This window comes from Amblyraja radiata, chromosome 22 (assembly GCF_010909765.2).
Source record: "Amblyraja radiata isolate CabotCenter1 chromosome 22, sAmbRad1.1.pri, whole genome shotgun sequence".
NCBI classification, from domain to species: domain Eukaryota; kingdom Metazoa; phylum Chordata; class Chondrichthyes; order Rajiformes; family Rajidae; genus Amblyraja; species Amblyraja radiata.
In genome coordinates, this window is record NC_045977.1 from 36,386,498 (window position 1) to 36,411,302 (window position 24,805).

Genomic DNA, 24,805 nt, shown 5'->3' on the forward strand with positions numbered 1-24,805 from the left:
TGTTAGTGTGGTATTTGGTAAGTCTAACAGTGGCCCATGTTAAAATAATTGATGCACGGGTTTCTTGCACTCCTTCGAACTGAAGTGAAATCAAGCCTTCTCCACCACCAAAGGTAGACAAAAAAAGCTGGAGAAACTCAGCGGACGAGACAGCATCTATGGAGTGAAGGAATAGGCGACGTTTCGAGTCGAGACCCTTCCTCAGACCCAAAACGGCGCCTATTCCTTCGCTCCATAGACGCTGCCTCACCCGCTGAGTTTCTCCAGCTTTTTTGTCTACCTTCGATTTTTCCAGCATCGGCTGTTCTTTCTTAAACATTCTCTGCCACCAAGGTCAGATTGAGAACATGAAGGTCAAAATGATCTTCAACTCTTTGAGATTGGTGGCAGGACGGCACAGTGGTGGAGTTGCTGTCTCACAGCGCCAGAGACCTGGGTTTGATCCCGACCACGGGTGGTCTGTACGGGGTTTGTACGTTCTCCCCGTGGGTTTTCTCAGGGTGCTCCAGTTTCCTCCCACACTGGACATACTGGTTTGAAGGTTAGTTAGCTTTGGTAAAGATTGTAAATTGTCCCTAGAGTGTAGGATAGTGCTAGTCACTAGTTTGTTGGCCTGTGCAGGCTCGGTGGGCCGAAGGGCCTGTTCCCATGCTGTGTCTCTAAACTAAACGTGACATTCAAACTGCTCCAATCTCCTTGGAATTTAAGATTGAAAATGAGACTACCATTAGCTTAGCCCCATTCTCTGTAAATCTCCCTCTAAACGACTCTGTTCTTAACCCCTCTTTATCCAGCATTAAAACGATAGGAAATTACTTCACTGAAATAGCGAGCTCTTACACTGTTTCAGTCGTGGTCATTGGAACTATGGATAGAACACGGAACAATACAGCACAGGAACAGGCCCTTTGGCCCACGATGTCCGTGCCGAACATGATGCCAAGACCAACTCTTATCTGCCTGCACGCTACCCATATCCCTCCATATCCATATGCTTATCCAAGTCTCCTGAAATGCCACTATCGTATCTGCCTCAATCATCGCCCCTGCCAGTGGGATCCAGGCACTCACCACTCCACCCTAATCCCATTCAAAGAAGGATTCAAAGCACCTTTGCCAGGCCAATTCATTCTTCTACCCGACCACACATCACTCCCATTCCATCACTTTGTGAATGTACAAATTCTTGAATGAAGTGCAAACGAAAATGTTAATTTACCACAAGAGTCCACAGTGCACTGCAGATAGTATTTATTTGCAAGTTGTTGGTACCTGGTGTTTCTTTTGAAATTGGAAATTGAGCTTATACAAAGTCCAAACCTTTGTAAAATGCAGCACTAAACAAATATGATGTTTATTGCATAAACTATTTTTTTATTTTTTTTATTGGCACCTTTCAGAATTCCAGGATGTACTTCTTTATATCTTTTTGAGGCAGTCTTCAATCAAATCAACATTAATTGAATGCAGGAACTGCATGGGTTACAGTGTTTTCAACAAAGTCTCATGTAACATACGTGCAGATGTTTCACAATCCAGCAACTGAAGCAGAGCTTAAGTTGACCAACATTGCAGAATACAAGCCCAACTATTGATACTTTATGGCACCACTGTACGTGTCAGATGATGGACAGATTCAAATGTTAGAACGTAGACTTTTATCCAAGTCTCCCAAAAGATCTGTTAATGTATGATGCTTTCAGCAGCCTAGACCAAGCACTTTCCACGCATCTAGGCTTTATGAGTTGGCCACGATAGACCTCACCATTAGTGACACAAAATGCTGAAATACAACATAAATGTCACCAGTTGCACCAATTTACTGTATTTCGATCTCCTCGTACCACCTTCATATCCACAGAAATTCCAAGCTGAGCTTTGACAATGTTTCACAATATTCGACTGTCATTTTGTTTATCGTGCCAAAGATCCAAATCAAGCTTCTTTATGATCTCTTACCCAAAGCCGAGTAACAGCGATATTGAACATTCACACACGTATATTACTATTGTTCTTCAATCATTTGTTCCATTGACTTGTCATTCATTTTAATTCAATTACCAGAGTACTCATTGTAAATTAATACTCTGATAATGACACGAGCAGCAAAATCGATTGTGGTGGTTTATTTAGTGTACTCAGTAGTACAAGTTTATAATGCTACAGGCATCATCCAGATGATTTAGCCCAGTGTACAACAGCTAAAGTCACTGCAAGTTATTTTCCAATTAAATGCTTTCTTAAAGCCGCCAAATGCACACACAAACTACTAACGAAAAGTACATTACAGCTTGTCTCCATTCCGATTATTGCAAATGCTTCTCCCCTTACTGTTCAGGTTTTTTTTTTGTACAGAATATACAGGTTAAAAATCAAAATTAAAAAATCAAAATTTTACTTAGTTCTTGTAACTGGAACTGAATCTTTCGTTCAAAGTGAAAATATTAAAAAAAAATACTCAACATAACCAGAGTGCATGCGTGATATCAAGGGTGGTGATTATGGACCAAATAGGTAAGAAAATATTCCACCCGTAGCCAAATCAACTCATCCAACCCCTGTGAATTGTTGAACCTGGTAATAATTTCCAATCTGCAATAAAATTGATGCAAACAAGTTCTTCCGAAACTTGGAGGGTGGGGGGGGGGGAGAAACACAATTTTCTCTCCTGCAAGACCAAAGTGTTTATTTCTGTGCAGGATTAATTGATGAAAGCTAGCAATAAGTAGAACTCCTGGAAGGGTTGCTTTGCAAGAGTGGAGTAAAAAGGATGGACCATATAGTTGCTGTGCACAAATCAATTACTGGCCAACACTGGCATTAGTAGAAGCTGAATAGCTAAGATTGCAGGGGATTGATTCCTACCGAACTGGAAATCAAAGCTTTCGGGATGGTGGGATAATGAAGCAACGGAACACTGCGAATAAAGTGACTTCTGACAATAATGTGTCGTTTTAATTTAGATGGCGGGCGTGTGTTACTTTAAAGCTTTAACTTAAAAAAAAGGCACTAAAATATCCTTTAACGCTGGAGATTAATGAATACAAGTACTGATCAAAGTACTTTCATAGCGATATAGACAAGAGCCACCACTAATCAAAATATATTCCATGCAAAATCAAAGGTCAATCCACCATCATGTGTACCACAAAGACATCTATCACCATACTCTGGGATGATGCTGCCTGGGCAGTTTAATGTGACATTCAAATGGCTCATCTTTTCAGCTGCTGGGAGAGATAGATCGTGTCACACACACATCCCCACTTTTGCTGTTCAACTCTCAGAACTCAATTACTGGAAGCTGTGATGAAATGTATATGGCCTGTACACCTACATATTAGATTCAATTGCAGAATACAGATTATGAAAATGCAACCAACATTTAATTCCTTGCAGTGGTAGCATGGACTGTGTTTAAATAAAGAGAACAAAGTCCTAACTCTTGAGGGTCTGGTTTATGAGCTACCCATTCATACACTTGAATAAAAATAAGTCTGGTGATCCAGCAACGCAATGTCCTGCATTTAATTCTCGTTCCTAAACCGTTGCTTGTATCTCAAATGTTATATTGTCAAATGAGAAACTCTTAGACCAAGTTTAGTGCATTATAACCTTACAAGGGATACAAAAAAAAATTGCTGCACTGCACTGCACGGCATTCAAACCCAATTCCAAAACATGGTGGGTTTTTTTAACATTAATTAACAGACCAATTTCATTTTTTGGGTACATTTTGATGGGCAAAGTGTACATCGGTGTATGTTTATGCGTTATGTATCTTATCTTTGAGCATTCTGATTAGCTTTTTTTTTCTTTTTTTTTTTAAAATCAGCCAATTTCAATTCAATACCTTTGAACCAAAGTGACACTTTTTTTAGTCGCTTTACTACATTTTGTAATTGTAGAAGGTAGTTTCAAAAAACATTCAAGTATATTAACGATGCACCAGCATTTAATATATAACAGCATAGCAACAGGATCTGGGTATCGTGTCAAGGGTTCTCCAATACACAGATACCATTTCCTTCCTTTCCCCGATATACTATACTATCATATTCACTCCGGTTTTCCCTTAAAGCAACATATGCCTGTACATTGCATCCACACACCATCTACGTGCATCACTATGGGTTCAATGAGGTTTCCCCTCCCCCCTCCCCTCTCCGGGGTCTGCAGTGCAAGGATGGCTGTTTTTAACTGATGATTTTGCTCACAGATTGCAAAGTGGGAAACTCATCGTCCTCAAAATGGGAGGGCCTGTGGGCGACAAAGTCTTTCTGGGTCAGCACCTGGCGGCAGGTGGGACACACCTGGCAGTCGAGCTCCTGGTTGACGGAGGTCTGCCAGGCGTTCTTCTTGTTCTTCTTTGATTTGTTTGATACCGGCTTCTCCTGCACCCTCAAGTCCTTGTGAGCGGACAGAAGCTCCTGCTGCTTGGCTGTATCCGGCAGCAAAACAAGCAGTTCATTGAATATTTTCAGGAAATTTTCTCCCAGAATTTCTCTGCAACTCTTGTAGTATTCCACGGCAGAGATCAGACCCTGTGAAGGAAAATAAATTAAAGTCAACCAGACCATTTGATTTAATATAGCTATGCATAATCTACAGATTTATATTAATGACAAAAACCTGTAATTATACCAATTTATGTATATTGTGCACAGAAAGTGGTTAGTTTGGTTTTTGAGATACTGCACGGAAACAGACCCTTCAGCCAACAGAGGCCACACCGACCGGCAATCACCTGTACACTAGTTCTATCCGGTACACTAGGGACAATTTAGGGATGCTAATTAGCCCACGAGTCTTTAGTGTGGGAGGAAACCGGAGCATGCAGAGGTGACCCACGCAGTCACAGGGAGACCATAGAAACATAGAAAATAGGTGCAGGAGGAGGCCATTCGACCCTTCAAGCCAGCACCGCCATTCATTGTGATCATGGCTGATCGTCCCTAATCAATAACCCGTGCCGGCCTTCTCCCCATATCCCTTGATTCCACTAGCCCCTCGAGCTCTATCTAACTCTCTCTTAACTCCATCCAGTGACTTGGCCTCCACTGCCCTCTGTGGAAGGGAATTCCACAAATTCACAACTCTCTGGGTGAAAACGTTTTTTCTCACCTCAGTCTTAAATGGCCTCCCCTTTATTCTAAGACTGTGGCCCCTGGTTCTGGACTCGCCTAACATTGGGTACATTTTTCCTGCATCTAGCTTGTCCAGTCCTTTTATAATTTTATATGTTTCTAACTCCGTACAGACAGCACCCGGGGTCAGGATCGAACCCGGGCCTCTGATGCTGTGAAGAAGCTACTCTACCGACTGTGCCACTCTGACTCATGTAATTCATAAGCTCATAAGTGATAGGAGCAGAATTAGGCCATTCGGCCCATCAAGCCTACTCCGCCATTCAATCATGACCGATCTATCTCTCTCTCCTTACCCCATTCCCCTGCCTTCTCCTCAAAACCCCTGGCACCTGCACAAATCAATTCTAGTTACTGATGGACAAAATTATTTGCCGAATTCTCTTATAAAAGATAGTATGAGGCCTAGAGAAATTCTCGTACATTGTGTGTTATTTTTGCAGCTTACCTGTCTGAACTGTCCGGACTGAGTCCTAAATTTGCTGAATTTTGTTTCATCGTTGTGTAAAAATGTATTTATGGACTGGATTAGATCAACATTCCTCTGCTGAAAATTCTCCGGAATGAGGTAAATACTTGATGATGGTGGAGACCTATATTTTAAAAAATTGGTTACTTTAAAATTGCTTAAAAGTAAATTAAGAAAAACGTACAAAATAACCATTGCTTCCCTTCTCAGCCTCCTTCATTCCTACTTTTACCCCTTCCACCAGCCCACCAGCTATGCAGTCCTGTCACAATCGGAACATCCTTGGACATCTCAATACACTGATGTATAAGAAATTACCTAGAACGCCCCAAAATTTAAGATATTTTTTGCATCATTTTCCTTTACGTTTAATATATAAGCATTAAATTTGAACTACAATTTATACCAGCCTACATGCCATACATGTGGAGCCAATAAACAAAGGAAAATAGCATACATACTAATTTTAATAAATGCAAAAAACTTTGGACTTAAATAAGCAACATTTCATACATTTAATACTGAAATTTCTTCATGGCAAACTAAAAAAATGCAGAAAAATACCCCGATTTTCTTGCACCTCAATGTATCCGAGCTGTATAGTTTCTTGCGCAATATTTTAATAAATACTAGAGCACAAAATCTTTATGAAGTGCCATAGCAGTTTTACAGTATCTAAAGACTTCAATTTATCTTGTGAACAGGGGGATTTGATGCTTACTCTCCAAATATCAGAACTTCATGTTTACCACTATGCAGATCTGCATTCATTAAAAAATAACTTTCTAAAATGTGCTGAATAGGTACACTGTACTTATAAATTTATCAGTCAGAACATTCATTCAAAGTTTCTGATGCCCAGTGAATTATTTTCTCAAGGGCATTGTTCAGAGTACAACTCAGTTCAGAGATACAGCATAGAAACTGGCTCACGGAGTCCATGCTGACCATCGATTATCCCTTCACACTAGTTCTATGTTATCCCACTTTCTCAACCACTCCCGACACACCAGGGGCAAGTTACGGACACCAATTAATTTACAAACCCACACGTCTTTGGGATGTGGGAGGACACCGGAGGAAACCCACACGGTCAAGGGGAGAACGTGCAAACTCCACACAGACAGCGCCCGAGGTCAGAATTGAATCCAGGTCTCTGGCGCTGTGAGGAAGCTGCTCTGTCACTCTAACCCATGTAATTCTAATGACATTTCGCCCCAGTCCACAAACCACCATCTGTAGGCAGATTAGTTTGGCAGAAGTGAATAACACCATATGCATTTGTTCTCATCCTCAATTGTGAACACCTACTGCCTGGCATGTTGCCCCCAATAATATAAACTGTCCTAGTCTAGGGGCCACATAACAAACAAAAAAAACATCCAGACTAAGCCCCTTAGTGCAAGAGAAAATGAGATGGGAGAAATGAGCTTTCATTCATGGGGGGAAAACAAGGAACAAAAAAGCCAAAAAAAACCAAAACATACACATCCTTGCACCAGTCGGAAAAAAGAGGTCAGATTTCATAGTCACAATCTCGCTCCCTCTGGAGGCCCTAGATTCAGGAGGCATTACTTCTCTCTATACCAAATGGTCACGGTCTACACTAAATCTCCTCAGCCAATGCACTCAACTCAATAACTCCAAGCAACAGTAGAAGTCAAGATGCATACAAGCAGTTCGGAAATCCCAAACTGCGACCATTCAGTCACCATTCCCTGGGCACCTAAATGTGCAGTCATTGTCAAAATGCAAACATTCACAAACTGCTGCTTTTAGTAAGAAATATTTACATTATACCTAATAGCAGAAAATCCTGTTGCCGACTATTCCGAGATTAAATAAATGGCTAACACAATTTGCTACTGATAACTGACGTCGCCTTCAGTAGAATTAGAAATTAAAGCCCTTATTCAGGCCAAAGCAATACTTTCAAAACCACCATTGTGGACAGAACACTGCAAAGAAAATGCGTTCCACACAAATGCAGGCAAATCAGCAAAATCTTCCCTGGATTTTGTCGTGGAAGCAGCTCAATACATGCACAAGGACTTCGCTATTCAGGAGTTTACAAAAATTACCAGTCCTTTACTTTGCAACACAAAAGATTAATGCTCAAACGCTGCGACAATATTATTGGCAGTAGGGGTTAGCTTTAAATTAAATTTAAACAAGTTAAAGCACCTCCAAAAATGAAAATAAATGATTTGTGCTATTTTGACAGGGAAATCCACCAGTACTGAACCCCTGATTTTTTTTTTTTTTTTTTTTTTTTTTGAAGTGGATAACAAAAGAAGAACTGCCTCACAGTGGAAAGGATTTTACATACTGTTTTGGTGCTGGAATCATAGGCTCGCTGATGTTTGAATTCAGAGGGACACCAGTAAAGCCAGGAGGGGGTTTACTAACAGGGGCAGACAATCCTGGTGGAGGAGGAAGGTTGGATGGTGGACTCTTCACTGGTAATAACTTGTTAAAACCTGGATAAAAAATAAATTCAGAATTAAATGTCTGAAATTAGCTAAAGCTTTAATTTTGAAATGCTAATGTAAAAAGGAAAATACCGTTGTTAGAAACTTGTCATTACAGTAGTTTGGTACTAAAGCAAAGCATAATGGCACACGATTACCCATCCCAGACTGTGTCTACCTTCGATTTAAACCAGCATCGGCAGTTCTTTCCTACACATAATGGCACACTATACTGATCCACTAGCATTAAACCTGCAGTAATATTTACCTATAGGTGTCCAATTCCTGAGATTCACCCACTCCACATACACTAGCTGCCAATTAATGATACAAGGACTTACCCATGCTCCTGTACACAATCCTGAGAACATCAGCTTCATAGATGGCTCCAATTCTGACTCGGAGCATTTAGTTCTTTACAAATAAAATGGCAGTGAACCATGTTTTAAAATGGCTGAAGTGTACATACAGCGTCAGAAATGTCCATTTCAAACCTGAAGCACATTTTAAAACAACGCAGCGCATTGTTCAAATGATGGCAGATTTGATGCCTGGAGAACTCTCATGGTAACATTTCTACGCAGAACTATCGACAGCAAGGATGACAGTAAACAACTTTGTCAATCATTTGGTGAAATGATTTTGAAAGTTCTTCAGTATCACAATGCATGGTCTGGATAGTTTAAGCATTAATGTTGGCAAACAGTTCAAGAACTGATTGTCATGAGGCATGGATTCCTCGTTGAGTGTGTGAGCACCCAGTTTCAATTTAGCTTGCCTATCCTTCCTCCTGGACCATCTCAAATTGCTCAATATTTATTGCATTAGTTTAGTTTAGAGATACAACGTGGAAACAGGCCCAACGACCCACCGAGACTGTGCTGACCAGCGACCCCCCCCCCCCGTACACTAGCACTCTCAAGTACACTAGGGAGAATTTACAATTTTTACCGAAGCCAATTAACCTACAAACTTGTATGTCTATGGAGTGTGGGAGGAAACCAGAGCATCTGGAGAAAACCTACACAGGTCGCGGGGAGAATGCACAAACTCCGTACAGACCGCATCCGTAGTCAGGATCGAACCTAGGTCTCTGGCGCTACCCCTGCGCCACCGTGCTGCCTTTTATTTTCAAATGTCAGCATAAAAAGGCAAAGGTTGGAGCATTTCTAGAACTAGTTCCCACAACTACGAAAAAAAGAACCTGTACTGCACAGGATACCGTGTTCGTTGGTTGGCAGTCCCGACTGGTGTCACCAACATTCAACGGTCTTAATGGCCACAAGTGCATCAGTTTGAGGTGGATGCCGTGAAACAGGAAAGACCAAGACCCTCAGGCACATTTGGACAATCAGCCCTAAGTTTGCTCCAATGCTGGATACCACGGAGTCCAGCTTTGTCAGAATTCTCCAGCATTTTACTAAGAGCTGGGAATGGGGGTGAAAATCAATGAGGATTTTAAACCTGTGCATTAGGAGGCAAGTGGAAACATGTTATCTTAAATTTTGTTTTGAAATTAAAAGTGTTCTGTCTTTTGACTAACTTCTAATAATTGCTTCTACTTAATAGTATTTTAATTAGATCTCAATGTCAGAGACATTAAAACTATTGTAAGGACTGGCAGTTTTCACACTCAGCAAGAGCACCCCCAGCATCGCTGGTGGGCTATCAGGGTGTTCCAGGGGCAGGACCTTCCCATTCGGCTGGACACTGTCTAGGTCAAGTCCCAGGGCGTAGACGACCCGAGACGGGCCCTGCACATCTGCCCACATCTGGAATGCGTGGACAGGAGGCAGCAATTCCATGCAACAGGCTCACCCCAGCAAGAACCAAACCCCGTTAACATTTCATATGGTGCTGAGAGGTTTAGCTTATTTTAGTTTAGAGATACAGCATGGAAACAGGCCCTCCGAATCCACTCCAACCAGCAATCCCCGCACATGAACACTATCCTGCACACTTGGGACATTTTACAATGATACCAAGCCAATTAACCTGGTAACCGTTACGTCTTTGGGGGGGTGGAAGGGGGTGCGATGAAACTATACCAGGGAAAAACGGGGAGAAAGTACAAATCCCGTACAGACAGCACCTGTGGTCAGGATTGAGCCCGGGGGTCTACCGCTGTGCTGATCAGATAGTGGTGGGTGATACAAAAATGGACAACATTTAAGCATTCCCAGATCGGCTTGCTTAATTATTTTAAAGATCGACATTCCTAGCACTTCCTTAATACTTCACTAGAAAGGCAGTCTATGTTATACATTAAAATCTCCCTCAAACACAATTACCCAACTCAAACCAAGCCACAAGCAACTTGGCCTGGCTGTTCTCCAGTTAACTCATCGTGCCACTGTGGGACACTTTAACTTTTTTAAATGAGTGCCCATGGCAGCAGAAGACTCGTGTTCAGAGGTCAGATTTTAATCTTCAATCGCTCACCCAGAATCAGTGATTACCAAAGTTTACCGAAACCCATCTCATAAACCAGTCAACTGCTTTGCTAGACTTTTTTTTTGGAGGGTAAATGGTGATTGTAACAAAATGAATAACGTATTTCATGGAAGAAAAGTCACTTTGCTTAGCTTGTATCAACTATACACAACTCCCATTTCCACAGCAAGGTGGGCGACTCATAACATCCCTCTAAAATGTTTGGCCAAAACTTGTTAATACGCAACACGTTGCAATAATAAGGAATGTGCAATAAATGTCCCTCTCCCAATTATACTCACATCCAAGAGAATGCATTAAACAAAACCTGAAAAACTATAATAAACAGAAACCCCAATTACTCAGTGTTCATATAAAGAACAGATCTTATCTTAGAAAGTTACCCCGAGCCAACAGTTTGCAATGTCAGAATTTAAATAATTTGCAGGAATTATCGGTATAGAAAACCCAAGTGCAGGATTCTTTAGCACTAGTTTCTAAATGAAGTACAATGGTGATCAGGTCCAAAGACTATAGATTGTGAGGCCATAATAAATCTACAGAAATGCTTCCCAATCTTGGCAATGACTGGCAATATTGATTAGCAAAAGAAAAAAAAAATTCAGACTCATTACACAAGCTTATATTTTGCTCAAGTTAAAATATTTGATGTTCGCTAAGCCAGAATCACCATTCAAAAATCTTTTCAATCCCAACACATAACTTTGTTCACTGTTCATAATAGTTTTAATATAGCATGGAATGAATGCTTGTTCTGTGAGTGGTTACCTGGAGGTGGTTTTTTCGGTAAAACCGGGTTACCCAGTGCAGGGAATTCTTCTTCAGTTAAAGGACTTGAATGGTCTTCAGACTTCTTAAACCCTGGTGGTTCTTTTAGTGGGCAAGTGGTTGCATTGTCAGTACACAGTTTGTCAGTGTGGCCATTCAATACACTGGAGACTGGCGCGCTCTGCTTCATTTCCGGAACATTCTCCTTTTGAGCTTTAGCCGCGGCAGTGTCAGATGAGGATGATGATGATGAGTTCGGCTTCTCCCCCCCGATCTTTTTCTTTTTCCCAACTTTCGAGACGGTCTGTGTTGACGTGGTTAACAGGGAAGAAATATCCAACATAGTTGGCGCATTTCGGAACTCCTGGGCGGTCAAACCAGTCCCATCGTCCTCGTCCTCCTTGTCAGCAATGTTACTTTTAGTTTTGGTGCTGTTGGTCGTTAAAGGCTTTGGAACCACTCGAGTAGAGTTGCTGCTGCTGGAATGCACCGTTTTCAAAACACTTTTACCGGGGGCACTAGTCCACGCGGTTGCAGATGCGGCGGGTTTTTGCTGTATAATCTTAGACACGAGGGCAGGAAAGTCCTCTTCCTGAAAAGTTGCAATTTTCTTAGCTGCAGAGGTGTAGATCGGAGGAGGGCCAGTGCTACTCGCACGTGTCGAAACAGACAAACTGGGAAATTCTTCTTCATTGAGGCGGACAGGGATCAACTGATTAGAACTGCCAAAACAAAAACGACAATGAACCCTATTAGGTATAAAGTCTTGCATGCGTTGCAAAATCTTTTGTACATTCCAAAATGCTTATTACCAATGCAATCTGTAGTTCCATGTAGAAAAAACAAAATCCTTAAATTTGTTAAACGCAGTCTGCTAAAAAGCAATACGATTATGTTCCAATAATCTTCAAGTAATATTAACAGAGGCATAAATAATAAAGTGGACAATATTCCCATCCTTCTTTAAAATAGAAGATTTTAACCTCATCAATAAGGCAGGACCTCCAATGACAGATGAAAATAGGGGCAAGATTAGATCATTTGACTGCTCAAGTCTAACCCACCATCCAAAGTGATCATGGCTGGCCTTCCCCACACCCTCCATCTCTTCTGTGCCATTTTCTCCTAGCTCTCAATTCCCTGATCTATCGAAAATCTATCCTCTTTAAATATCCATAAGGATCCTAGTTCCGGTAGACACAAAATGCTGGAGTAACTCAGCGGGTGAGGCAGCATCTCCGGAGAGAAGGAATTGGCGACGTTTCGGGTCGGGACCCTTCTGAAGAAATCTCTCACCACAGGAATTAGCTTAGTGAAGTTCACTTGAACCACCTCCAATACCGGCTTGTCTGTAAAAACAGAGCAGTGCAACACAGGAACACAGTGTCTGTACCGAACATGATGCCAAGACAAACTCTTATCTGCCTGCACATAATTCACACCCCTTCATTTCCTGTACGTCCAACTGCTACTCAAAGCCCTCTTAAATGCCACTATTGTATCTGCTTCCACCACCACCACCCCAAGCAGCGTATTCCAGACACCTGCTGTGTAATAAACTTGCTTCACACATCTCCTTTGCAACTTTGCATCTTTTCATCTTAAATTTATGCCCCAGAGTGTTTGATATTTCTACCCTGGGGGAAAAAAGATTCTGACTCTCTCCCCTTCCCTAAATCAGAGGACCAAAACCATGCACAATACCCGTGGTATTGCCACACCGATACCTTGCACAATTATAGCAATCCTTTTATTTCTAAATGCCAAATTTCTTGCGATAAAGGTCCATATGCAATTTGCCACCTTTAACACATAGAAAATAGAACAGCACATCTCAGGAACGGGACATTAGGCCCACAAATATTTCCACAAAAAAGCCTGCAGTTAAATATTTACCATGAATATCCAGAAATGATTTGAGTTATGCAACTATTGGAAGAGAATTGTACAAATTACAGAACAGTTTCACTTGTATACCTTGGGATGGGTACAGCAGTCACTTGGAAATTCTCCTGCTTTGAAGGACCTTTCACAGTCTCTTTGGTAGCTTTAAATAAAGGCAAATTAACATTTATTAATGGGTTTGCAACTTCACAATGATCTTCGTTTTGGGTTTAGTTAAGTACACTCGCTTATTATTTTAGGAGTTTCACAGGTCATTTGTTATTGCTCCAGTTACATGAATTGTTGAATTACTTTAAGGAGGTGAGCTCAAAACGGTATTTTAATATTCTGTCAATCCAGCTACGGCACGCTTCAATTTTTCCCCCCCAAAAAACAATGCTACCCAGTTACTGCATCCTTTGTAGTAGTCATTGGTTATGGTTCAATGTTTGGCCGAATACATTAACAGTAAGATTTAGGCATAAAAGCAACTCAAAGCCAATTCTGTGAAAAGAGCAATCAACAAAAGAAAGATGGAGACTATGTACATTCTGCACTCAAGCATATAGCTATTAAAGGAAACTTTAATTTATACCCAAATCAAAGAAGAATATTACACTATTGATGCATTTGATGCACCTTGCTTAACACCAATTTAACTTTGCACAATAATTCCTTCCTATAATTCACTGAATTTGTACCTTATAATACCAAGTACCGACATGTAATGCAATTTCCAAAAGCAATGTAATACGTTTCCAAAATCGACATCAAAAGCAGGAAGCACTTCGTACAGCAGGTATCAAGTGTGGCGTGGGAAAGAGTGCCGACATTTCAGTGATGACCTTTTATCTTAATGGTACCTCAGATTATGATGGCACGTAATTAGCCTGATAATGTTAACTCTTTCTCTTTCAATTGATGCAACCAGACCTTTTTTGATTGTACTGTTTATTTAGAGGGGGCACAGAGGGGCAGCAGTAGAGTTGCTGCATTAACAGAGTTCAATCAGACTATAGGTGCTGTCTGTAAGGAATTTGTACGTTCTCCCTGTGCCCATGGGAGTATCTTCCCACAATCCAATGATGTGTAGGCTTGTAGGTTAATTGGCTTCTGTAATTTGTCCCTGGTTTGGAGGATAGAACTAGTGTATGGGTGATTATTCATCAGCGCAGACTCAGTAGGCCGAAGGGCTTGCTTCCACACTGTATCTCTAAGAAACTAAAACTAAACTCCTTTCCCCCCGGTTTAATGCACCCTCCGATGTCTACATTTGAAAAATTACTATCTAGGTGTACCCAACTGTGTGTTGATTAGTTTGAAATCTTTGCATGCACCCATTTGTTCATTCTTTCTGCTTAATTATTATTAGTCAGCGAGAGCACATCCAGACAGGAGTAAACGTGCATTAAACCACAGGTATAAATCATGCACAAGTAAACAGCAGAGCTAAAACAGACCTGTAGTCTCACTAGCCGACTTGACCACACTCTTAGCATTACACGCTTCATCCATTTCTTTCTCACAATGATTGTTTTTGCCACCATCGGTCTCTTCCTTTGAGGCAGCCTGCTTCTTTTCCTCCTGCCTCCGTGCTGCTATAGATGCTCGTACAGCCGCAGCAACATCTCGATCTTCTTCCTCCCTGGAAACCAAAGGGTAAATCAATCACCAATCACGCTGCCGGAGACACCACTACGGGAGCTGCTGCAATGGACAGTGCGCGTGCGCGGACCCGACTTTGGAAATGGCGCCAAAACGTGGCGGCGCCTGCATGTGTAAGTATGCAAAAAGAATGTCACTGTGCAGTTGTACGTGACAAATAAAGAACCCTCGAACCAGACTGAAACCAGAGTTGTAATATCCAGTTCATTATAATAAATTTGCAGGGAATAATTCAAGCAGCGATCATTCTAGTTACCACCACCCTCGCTATTCTCAGTTGATTCTTCAATGCTGATATTAAGTTTTGCCCTATTTCTTCCCTTTTAGAACCTCTATTTGTATTGAACCTCAGGATGCAATGCTTCACTATATTTTCACATTAATAGGCGCTAATGTCTTTAACCATTACGTCTTAAGAGATCTCAGAAGAAGTATTTGCTGCTGCTCAGCCTTTGGAAGGTTGAGCCAATGACCCCAATAGAAGTACGTGATAGAGCGTGGTTGCGAAAAGGAAACCAACCATTTCTTGCCAACACCCATCTTTTAAATAAGCAGGCAGGCAGGGAGCAACCATCCTCGATGTTTAATGAGGGTGCACTGATGTTTTGTTAGAGGTGTCCAAGGTGCCACAGGCCACAAGAGCATTTGGATATAGAGGTATTCCAATAATCACACAGAGGTCTGATCTCTCAATGCACAATAGGACCATTGTGTAGGTCTGGCAAGATCCTTCTGCCTTGCCACCAATACACATATCAACAGCAATAAAAAGGTGCTGGTTTAACCTGATGGGGAGCACAGGCATTTTGACTGGAGAGGAAGACATGTAATTGCAAGTGAAGTATCTGGGGGAAATCAGATAATCGCAAAGACAATAAGAGACAGAAATAGGAACAGGCAAGATACTTACAAGATCATGGCCAATTTTCTACCAACTCTTTCCTACATTAAACTTACATCACTGAGTGGTCCTACCTTCTCCCTTGTTTTTAATGTACATATAAAAAGTCATGAGAGACACAAAACGCTGGAGTAACTCAGTGAATCAGGTAGCATTCTGGAGAAAATGAATAGGAATAGGAAACATCATCTATTCCTTTTCTCCAGAAATGTTGCCTGACCCACTGAGTTACTTCAGCATTTTGTGTCTATCTTAGCGGGCATAAAACAGGAAAAAATGAAAAAAGAGGAAGAGAGATGGGGGTGGGGGTCCAGGGGGCATTGCCCCCAGTAGAGTTCCAAAGCAACGCCTCCCTATATGCAGCCATTTTTTGATAATTGTACCTTGAAATGACAGTTTTCTTGTCTGTTTACCCAAAATTCATACTGTAATTTTTTTTTGCATCTTAAAATAACACATTTTACTTGCTTGTCACTTCTTCATTTACACATAAAATTTGTGATAATCATACCTAAAAATGTCACCAACTCCTTGCTTGTTTACACCAGTCACATTAAGGCCGTAGTTACAGCGCATGCAAAGACGGTCGGCCCACACCCGCTTTCCGCTAAAATCGACTCAACCATCGGCGCAGCGGCTCACTGTCTCGCGGAAAGCCATGTATAGCAGAGATTTAGACAGATTTTGTTTCTTTACCGAATTTCAACATTCGCGGATCCACGGAGAAATGCATGCTTAGGTATAAACCAGCATCTGTAGTTCCTTCCTACACTTAAATCCTTGGGATTTTGGCTATATAGATGAATTTCTCAAACGTAAAGAGAAAATTGGACATAAAATTATACAGCCACACATGGAAGCAAATATGCTTTGTGGTCTAGAAATCGTGGCAGTATACAGAACAATAGCAGGCAAATCCAAATGTATTTTGTGGTTACTGAGATCTTCACAAGGTTCTTTTGAGTTTGCAATACTTTCTAGTAATGGCACAAAACACTACCTGTTATATTTCCATCTGCCTCGACGGTTTTGTCCTCTGTTCTGGCTTCTTCTATTAAATCGATCCACTTCTTCATAATCCTCTCCACCCACATTACCTAGAGCACAAAGTAACACCAAGCTATGAATAAGGGCTGACAAAAATCAAAATATCTTCAGTATTGCAAATACTGTCAACATATTACTCGAGCATAGAGACACATTCGGTTTAATTAGACTTTACTGTAGACATTCAAGATAAAGCATGGAAACAGGCCCTTCAGCCCATTGAGTCTGTGCCAATCAGCGATCACCCCGTATACTAACATTATCCAACACACTAGAGACAATTTACAATTTTACAGAAGCCAATTAACCTACAAAAATGTACTTCTTTAAAGTGTGGGAGGACACCGGAGTACCCAGAGAAAACCCACATGGTCACAGAGAGAACATACAAGCTCCGTTCGGACAGCACCTGAATTCGGTAAAATTGGAAACGTCTAAAAGTCTAAAGTAAAGAAAAGGGAGAAATAGGCGATCAGGAGATTTCCCCAAGTGTAAAGCCAGCATCTGCAGAGAAACAATGGTTAAACGGCACAATTTCTTTAATTGTACGCACTTTGGGGATTTTTCAGCTCTTTTCTCAAAGTTAACTTGAAATAATGATGTGGAAAGTCAGAATGATTGAAGCACAAGGTGCAAATGTACTAGTCAGCCACCGGAAATCTGTTACCTTCGTTTCTCCTTTGATGTCGAGGAGCATAATTGAACTGCAGGTCGATCTGTCTATTCTGCCGGGCTTCTGCTCTGTTTTTGCTGTGGGAGGCAGCTTTGTGTGCCTTGTAATCGATTTCAGAGCGAAAAGCGTGAGTAAACTGCTCCTCGCTGCAACGCCCTTCCTCACAAAGGTAGTGCTTCTCACGGAAATGATCACGAAGATAATCATAATCACTGCAAGTTAAATAAAACGCACATTTTCTGGGATTGTTCAAATAATGTCGATAAGTGTACACCAAATTAGAGAATGTCTTCATAAATTCATAAGTTATACGAGCAGAATTAGGTCATTCAGCCATTCAAGTCTACTCCGCCATTCAATCATGGCTGATCTATCTTTCCCTCTCAACCCCATTCTCCTGCCTTCTCCCCATAACTCTTGAAACCCTTACTAATAAAGAACCTCAACCTCAAAACGTTAAAAATATCCATTGACTTGGCCTCCACAACCGTGTGTGGCAATGAATTCCACAGGTTCACCACTCTCTAACTAAAGAAATTCCTCATCTTATTTATAAAGGTACATTCTATTATTCTGAGACTATGGCCTCTGGTCTTAGATTCTCCAACTAGTGAAAACATCCTCTCCATATCCAACCTGCACCCGCTGAATTTCTCCAGCATTTTTGTGTACTCTCCATATCCAATCTACCCAGGCCTTTCACTATTCGGTAGGTTTCAATGAGGGTGCCCCCTCATTCTTCTAAACTCTAGCAAGTACAGGCCCAGTTCCGTCAAACGCTCATCATAAGTTAACCCACTCGTCCCTGGGAACATTGTCATAAAATGATTCATTTTATTTAATATAATTATTACAATTTTAATATATTCTAAAAGATTAATTACAGATTAAAGATACGAAATGCAAAATGAATTAGCCGAAGTTTCCACTGCTGATCATTAACCAGAGAACCCTTCTGACAGCAAGGGTGGACAGGGTGGAGTTCAGCAGTGCTGACCCTTAAACACTCAACTTCTAGGTCCACTTGGTTTCAGGAAAGAGACGGTTAAACTTAATAGGTTTCTTATGGAGTGGGATGATGAGAATACTGCAAATGAAGGAAACAAAACAAATCTAATTCTTAATGTAGTGTTACATATAGACTTTAACACCATCAGACTGAAGTGGAAGACCATATTCTTGAGGTTCTGCGCCAAAAGTCAACATGGAACACAATCACATTCCAGGTATTAGCTCTTTCTACACAATTGCAACCTATTATAAACGTAATAAATGATATGGTCACTTCTCACTGGTCATCAGTTTAGTCTACGAATGGTACTTTACAATTGTAGCCCATTTTGTACTGCGAATATCCATCCTGGATTAACTAGATGAAAAGATTGGAGTTTTGTTTGGGATAAAGCATGTTGAACCAGCATCAGCAAATTCTCTCATGCCTCCACAAGCTCCATTGTGCTGTTCAAACATACACAACCACAACCCTGCTTGCCATTTTTGTAGATGTGGAGTCATTGCCCAACTCACCTATAATATTCTTGAGCACCATCAGAATCACAGAAATGGCAGAAGTAGTGGTCGCGCCTCAAATGTTTCAGTAATTCATCATTATCCAGATATCGGTCGTCACAGAATTTGCACAAAGGATGGCCACGATGTGAAGTATCGTCCGGGTCACCGTGTATTCGATGACGAGCAAGGTCCTTGCGACTGTACCATTTCCGTTCATAGCTGAAAATCTGAAAATCATTAAATTATGAAATAATTTATTAGTAATAGCCATGTAGTATACCTTTCCTTCCAATTCACTGCCCCCAGCACCCAATTCCTTTCCCCTCTGGCACCCGCATGTCTTGACCCGAATCTGAGAGACAACCTTTTCCACACAGAGGGTAGTGGGTACATGTAATAAGCTGCCTAGGGAGTTGGCTGAGACAAATACTAGAACAACAATGGACATGGACAGAAAAGATTTAGAGGGATATGGGCCAAGCGCAGACAGGTGGGACAAGTGTAGATGGAGCAACTAGATCAGCATGAGCAAGCTTGGCCGAAGGGCCTGTTTCTGTGTTGTATAATTATGACTCTAAGCATTAGCTTCAAATAATTCAGTATGTCAATATTGATTTCATCTGCAGAAAATATCAGTGGAGGGAGTGAAAGGTTCCACAGCTGTGGAATACCGAGGAGACAGATGTGAGGGCCTCATCTATGATAGAAATGGGGAACCCCTGTTCCCTAAAGAATGAGGACATCACGGATGTCCTGGAATGGAACACCTCATCTTGGGCACAGATGTAGGAATTGGGAGTCGGAGTTGGCATGTAGACTCGCATAACACGAGTGACAACACCAGACAACCAATACCTTAAAACCAGGATCAGGTAACTCACCTGGAGGTGTCTTACGCACAGCTTACAGCTGAACATCTCATGTTGCTTCCTCATGTGATGCTCTAATTCTTCAAAAGTATTAAAGGGTCTTGACTCAAGACATACTGAGCAGTCATGTTGTAAGAGTTTCCTAAAATAAATGATTAGCAATAATGTATGAATCAAACAAATATAAAATACGTTGAATTTGAAATATCTGTGCTTAGTTTTAACCAATTGAACTTTAATTTACAGACATACAATTCCAACACAGCTATATTGGTAGTATTATTGTTAAATAAAGCTGAATTAAAACCACTTTCATTGAGATTTATTTAATAATACAACCTAGCTATATCACAATTGAGTGTAAAGAAAGAATAATACATGTATATGTGAAACAAATCTCAGAATTGATGCTTCTCACTGCTGTCTAATAATGCTTACAGAGTGCGAACAGGGAAAGTGAAGACAAATTGTTAGCTTCCCAGCAGTCGGCACATGGTGCTTCCTATCAAGTTTTCTCCCTCATTCCCCGATTTTAAGAAAGATATTTTTGCAATCTTTTGTTTAAAGAGCTAATCAGCTCAGGGGGCAGGGAGGCAGATCTTAAATTGTAAAGAGATTATGAAGAAAATTAACCTGTTACAAAACAGAACTGAATATTTCACTCCTCAAAATACTGCTAAAGGTTTGTTGCAAGTTCACACTTTCTTTTTCAGATAGTGTTGTTTGTATTGTTGTTTTGATCATTATTAGATACTATTTACTCTACGAGTTTAATATGAATGAGAAATTTCATTGTATCATTGCGCATGTGACAATAAACAAATATGATCTGATCCTATCAAATGTTTATTACACTGCAAAGTCCTTCCACCCTGCAAATAACCGGTTCAATTATCCACCCATTTTTATTACATAAAAACCATATGGCTGCACGTTTATGCTGCTCATTTTCTCCTCCATGAGATCCAATGTGCCATGACAAAGAAAGTCTACCCTCAAAGTGTCTGGACAGAATGAACAAAAATGTGTTCACATAAAAAGCTATGAAGAACATTATTAAAATATTTTTTTAAATAACTGTTTTGAGATTCTATTATTTTTTATTGTGACTATGAATTACCTGAACTGAGTATGAATCCTTCCATCAGCAATGTAAATGTCATATTTCTTTTCATGGTGGAATTGATGAGTTTCTATTGTTGAATAGAGAGCAATTTTCTTCACAAACGCAACCTGAATAGAACAAATGACAGGCAGAAAAAAGTGCACTGACATGAATGAGATTAGCATATTTACAAAACTATAATCACTAGGTGTGATCCGTAAAAATACATTGTGGTTATCTCTACCCATTAGCCCAGTGATCAGTATTCATGAAGGAAATATTTTGTATTTTGAGAATTCTGGAGAAGGGGGCAGGTGAAAGTTCAGAGCAAGTCTTCATAAATAAAGAGGAAAGAGAACATGGTATCCCACAGGATGCAGGATCAGTGCTGAAACCCTTGTATGTAATGTACGTGAATGACTTAAGTGTATGTGGGCTTATGCGATTAGTAAATTTGCTGATTACAGGAGGATTCATGGAATTGTTGATGACATGGAAAGGAGACTTGGGCTGCAGAGAGATATCAATGTTTTGGTGAAATGGTCCAAAAAAATGGCAGATGGCAGAATCTAAGTCTGAAGAAGGGTCCCAACCCAAAATGTAATTGTTCATGTTCTCCAGATATGCTGCCTGACCTGCTGAGTTACTCCAGCATTTCATGCTAAAAAAAAAATTCTTAACAAAGGTGAGGTGATAGGAGTAACAATGAGACCAAGTCATATACCAGGAATGGTAGGATCTTAAGGGATTTTGATGAACCTTGGGAGTACATGCCCATAGATCTTTGAAGGTGGCAACACACTGGTCCTCATTAGTCAGGGCATCCAATACAAACATAGGAAAGTTATGTTATAAAACATTGGTCAGACATCAACTGTGTAGTTTTGGTCATCAAGCTATAGGAAAGATGTGATAGAGCTGGAAAGGTAACAGAGGTAGTTTCCTCAGGATATTGTTCGGGATGGTCCAGTTCAGTTACGAGGAGAGACTTGGGCATAGATCAAGTGCAAGAAGATGTGATTAATGCAGAAGGCTGCCCCTGGTACAGCATGGACGATTTAGGCCAAATAGCCCATTTCCATGTTGTTCAATTCTATGGTTCAAATGAATTTGGGGATTCCACTCTGGATCTTCTAGTGTAGAAAGGAACTGAGGATGTTGCTTTATACCGAAGATAGACTCAAAGTGCTGGAGTAACTCAGTGGGCAGGCAGCATCTCTGAAGAAAAAGGATAGGTGACGTTTTGAGGTGGGCCCTTCTTTGTGTCTATCTGGATCTTCCAGAGTTTTGAGAGGCTATTTGAATCAGTCACCAAATTAATAGTAATGTCGGCACATCAGGCTGTGGAAAAGCATAATTTTGCTTTCCAATGGGGACTGTATAGCATGATATTACAAATCTCTTGGTTGAAACTCTGAGCACCTGAATCATGTTTGCACCAAATGATAATAGGTACAGAAAATAATCCAACATCCACAGCAGCAAAAAGCAAGATCAATGTACACAATGTACCACAATAAATAGCCATGCCCCAAAAATAAACTTTTGAGATGCAAAATGATCACTGCATTTAAATACCTAATGCAAAAGTCAGCATAATGAGTAACTTCTGATTTATACTTTACTTGCACGGGGAAAACGAAAGTCTATTTTATAAAGCAGAGGCACTGTCAATCACACCCACATTTATATGACAATGCACTAGGACATGTCGCAATACCGGTTATGTGACACCGCCTGTTAACTTCCAAAGATAGACACAAAAAGCTGGAGTAACTCAGCGGGACAGGCGGAATCTCTGGCAAGAAGCAATGGGTGAAGTTTCAGGTCGAGACCCTTCTTCGGACTGAAGAACTTTCATACTGATCCTTCTTAGATGTGAAGAAAGGTCTTGACCCGAAAGGCCACCCATTCCTTCGCTCCAGAAATGCTGCCTGAGTTCCACCAGCTTTTTGTGTATGTTCGGTTTAAACCAGCATCTGCAGTTCCTTCCTACACAGAGGGAGATTTGACGATCCTAACCATTAGAGAACGTCAATGTCGTTTTTTTAAATTTCCACCCACAATCCTCATATTTCGCATGCACACCAAGGTATTTGGAGAGGGGGTAACTGACAGCACAAAAGGGGTGTGATGTCCGTTTTGTACAAAGCACTGATTCAATAGACAATAGGTGCAGGAGTAGGCCATTCGGCCCTTCGAGCCAGCACCGCCATTCAATGTGATCATGGCTGATCATCCACAATCAGTACCCCATTCCTGCCTTCTCCCCATATCCCCTGCACTCCCTCAATAGCAAGAATGTCTTCCTCAAATTAGGGGACCAAAACTGCACACGATACTCCAATTCTCATGTTGCTGTAAGACAAGACGACTCGATAACCAAAATTCATATCCAGTAGACTGGCTGTTTCACTATATTCTCAGATTCGTAGTCACCCGCTCAAGGTGCACAAGGATGTGGCCCGGACACTTGGCTCAGGCTGCAAGCACGCAGCCACCAGAGAGGCCTTTCATGGTCTGGCCGGCAGCAGAGGCCGGACGGGGAAGGAGAGAGAAGAAGAGGTAGAAGGGGGTAGGGGTGGAAGGGGATATGTGGGAGGGAAGGAAGGGGATATGGGGGAGAAGGAAGGGGGTATGGGGGGGGGGGGAGGGAAGGAAGGGGGTATGGGGGGGGGGGGAGGGAAGGAAGGGGGTATGGGGGGGGAGGAAGGGGGTATGGGGGGGGGAAGGGGGATCTGGGGGGGGAGGAAGGAAGGGGATCGGGGGGGGAGGAAGGGGATCTGGGGGGGAAGGAAATCTGGGGGGGGGAGGAAGTGGATCTCGGGGGGGGGAAGGAAGGGGATCTGGGGGGGAAAGAAGGGGATCTGGGGGGGGGGGGAGGAAGGGGATCTGAGGGGGAAGGAAGGGGATCTGGGGGGGGGGAGGAAGTGGATCTGGGGGGGGGAGGAAGGGGATCTGGGGGGGGAAAGAAGGGGATCTGGGGGGGGGGAGGAAGGGGATCTGGGGGGAAGGAAGGGGATCTGGGGGGGAAGGAAGGGGATCTGGGGGGGAGAAGGAAGGGGGTATGGGGGGTGGAGAAGGAAGGGGGTATGGGGGGGAGAAGGAAGGGGGTATGGGGGGGGAGAAGGAAGGGGGTATGGGGGGAGTAGGAAGGGGGTATGGGGGGGGGGAAAGAGGGGAGTATGGGAGTGAAAGGAAGGGGGTATGGGGGGGGAGAAGGAACGGGGTGAAGGGTGAAGGTGAAAGTGAAAGGGGTGGGGTGGGGTGTGAAGGGGTAGTTGGGGCGGAGGGGTAGGGGGAAGGGGGTGGGTGGAGGGAGAGGAAGGAGGGAGTGGCGTGAGGGAGGCGGGTGGGGGGGGGGGGGAGAGGGTGTGTGGGAGCAGTGGGGGAGTGAGAGGGAATGGGAGGGCGGACGGGGAAGGGGCCGGATCCATTCCGCCTCACGCACCGATCCTCCTCACGCACCGATCCTCCCCCCCTCTATCCCTCCCCCCTCTCTATCCCTCCCCCCCTCTCTCCCCGCCCTCACCTTGTCGAGCTGCAGGCGGCACACGGCGCAGTAGCGCTGGCCGCACAGGGCCCGCATCTTGGTGGAGCAGCGGTAACACACCGGGTGGTCACACTTGCCCACGGCGTACACATCCAGCTCCTGGCAGCACAGCACGCAGAACTTGTCGGCGCCGGGCCCGGCAGGGGCGGGGGCAGGGGCCGTGGCTGGAGCTGAGGCCCGGCCCTTGGCTCCGTCCTTGTTGGAAGCCATGCCGGAGTCTGTCAGCTCCCGTCCCGCCGCCTCGTCGCCCTGACCCCGCCGCTGACGTCAGCGCGCAGGGCGGCGGG

The 24,805-nt window shown here is 42.4% G+C and overlaps 1 protein-coding gene across 1 annotated transcript; it reads right to left on the reverse strand.

The window, feature by feature from the left end:
• Window positions 1–1,234: 1,234 nt before the first annotated feature.
• znf598 (zinc finger protein 598, E3 ubiquitin ligase) lies at window positions 1,235–24,805 on the reverse strand. Its single transcript, XM_033041046.1, has 12 exons — window positions 24,498–24,805; window positions 20,981–21,093; window positions 19,873–20,002; window positions 19,007–19,218; window positions 17,474–17,691; window positions 16,760–16,856; window positions 14,654–14,838; window positions 13,287–13,356; window positions 11,310–12,031; window positions 7,946–8,096; window positions 5,596–5,740; window positions 1,235–4,544 (listed from the first exon to the last, which is right to left on the reverse strand). Exons 1-12 carry the CDS (start codon window positions 24,726–24,728, stop codon window positions 4,197–4,199), a joined length of 2,622 nt encoding a protein of 873 aa, XP_032896937.1. The 5' UTR covers window positions 24,729–24,805; the 3' UTR covers window positions 1,235–4,196.

Coding starts and splice junctions, on each gene's coding strand:
- znf598 (XM_033041046.1), bottom strand. CDS start 24,728: ATGGCTTCCAACAAGGACGGAGCCAAGGGCCGGGCCTCAGCTCCAGCC. Junction 8,097..11,309: donor ACCGAAAAAACCACCTCCAG/GTAACCACTCAC, acceptor TTTTTTATCCAG/GTTTTAACAAGTTATTACCA. Junction 5,741..7,945: donor ATGATTCCAGCACCAAAACA/GTATGTAAAATC, acceptor TTTAAAATATAG/GTCTCCACCATCATCAAGTA.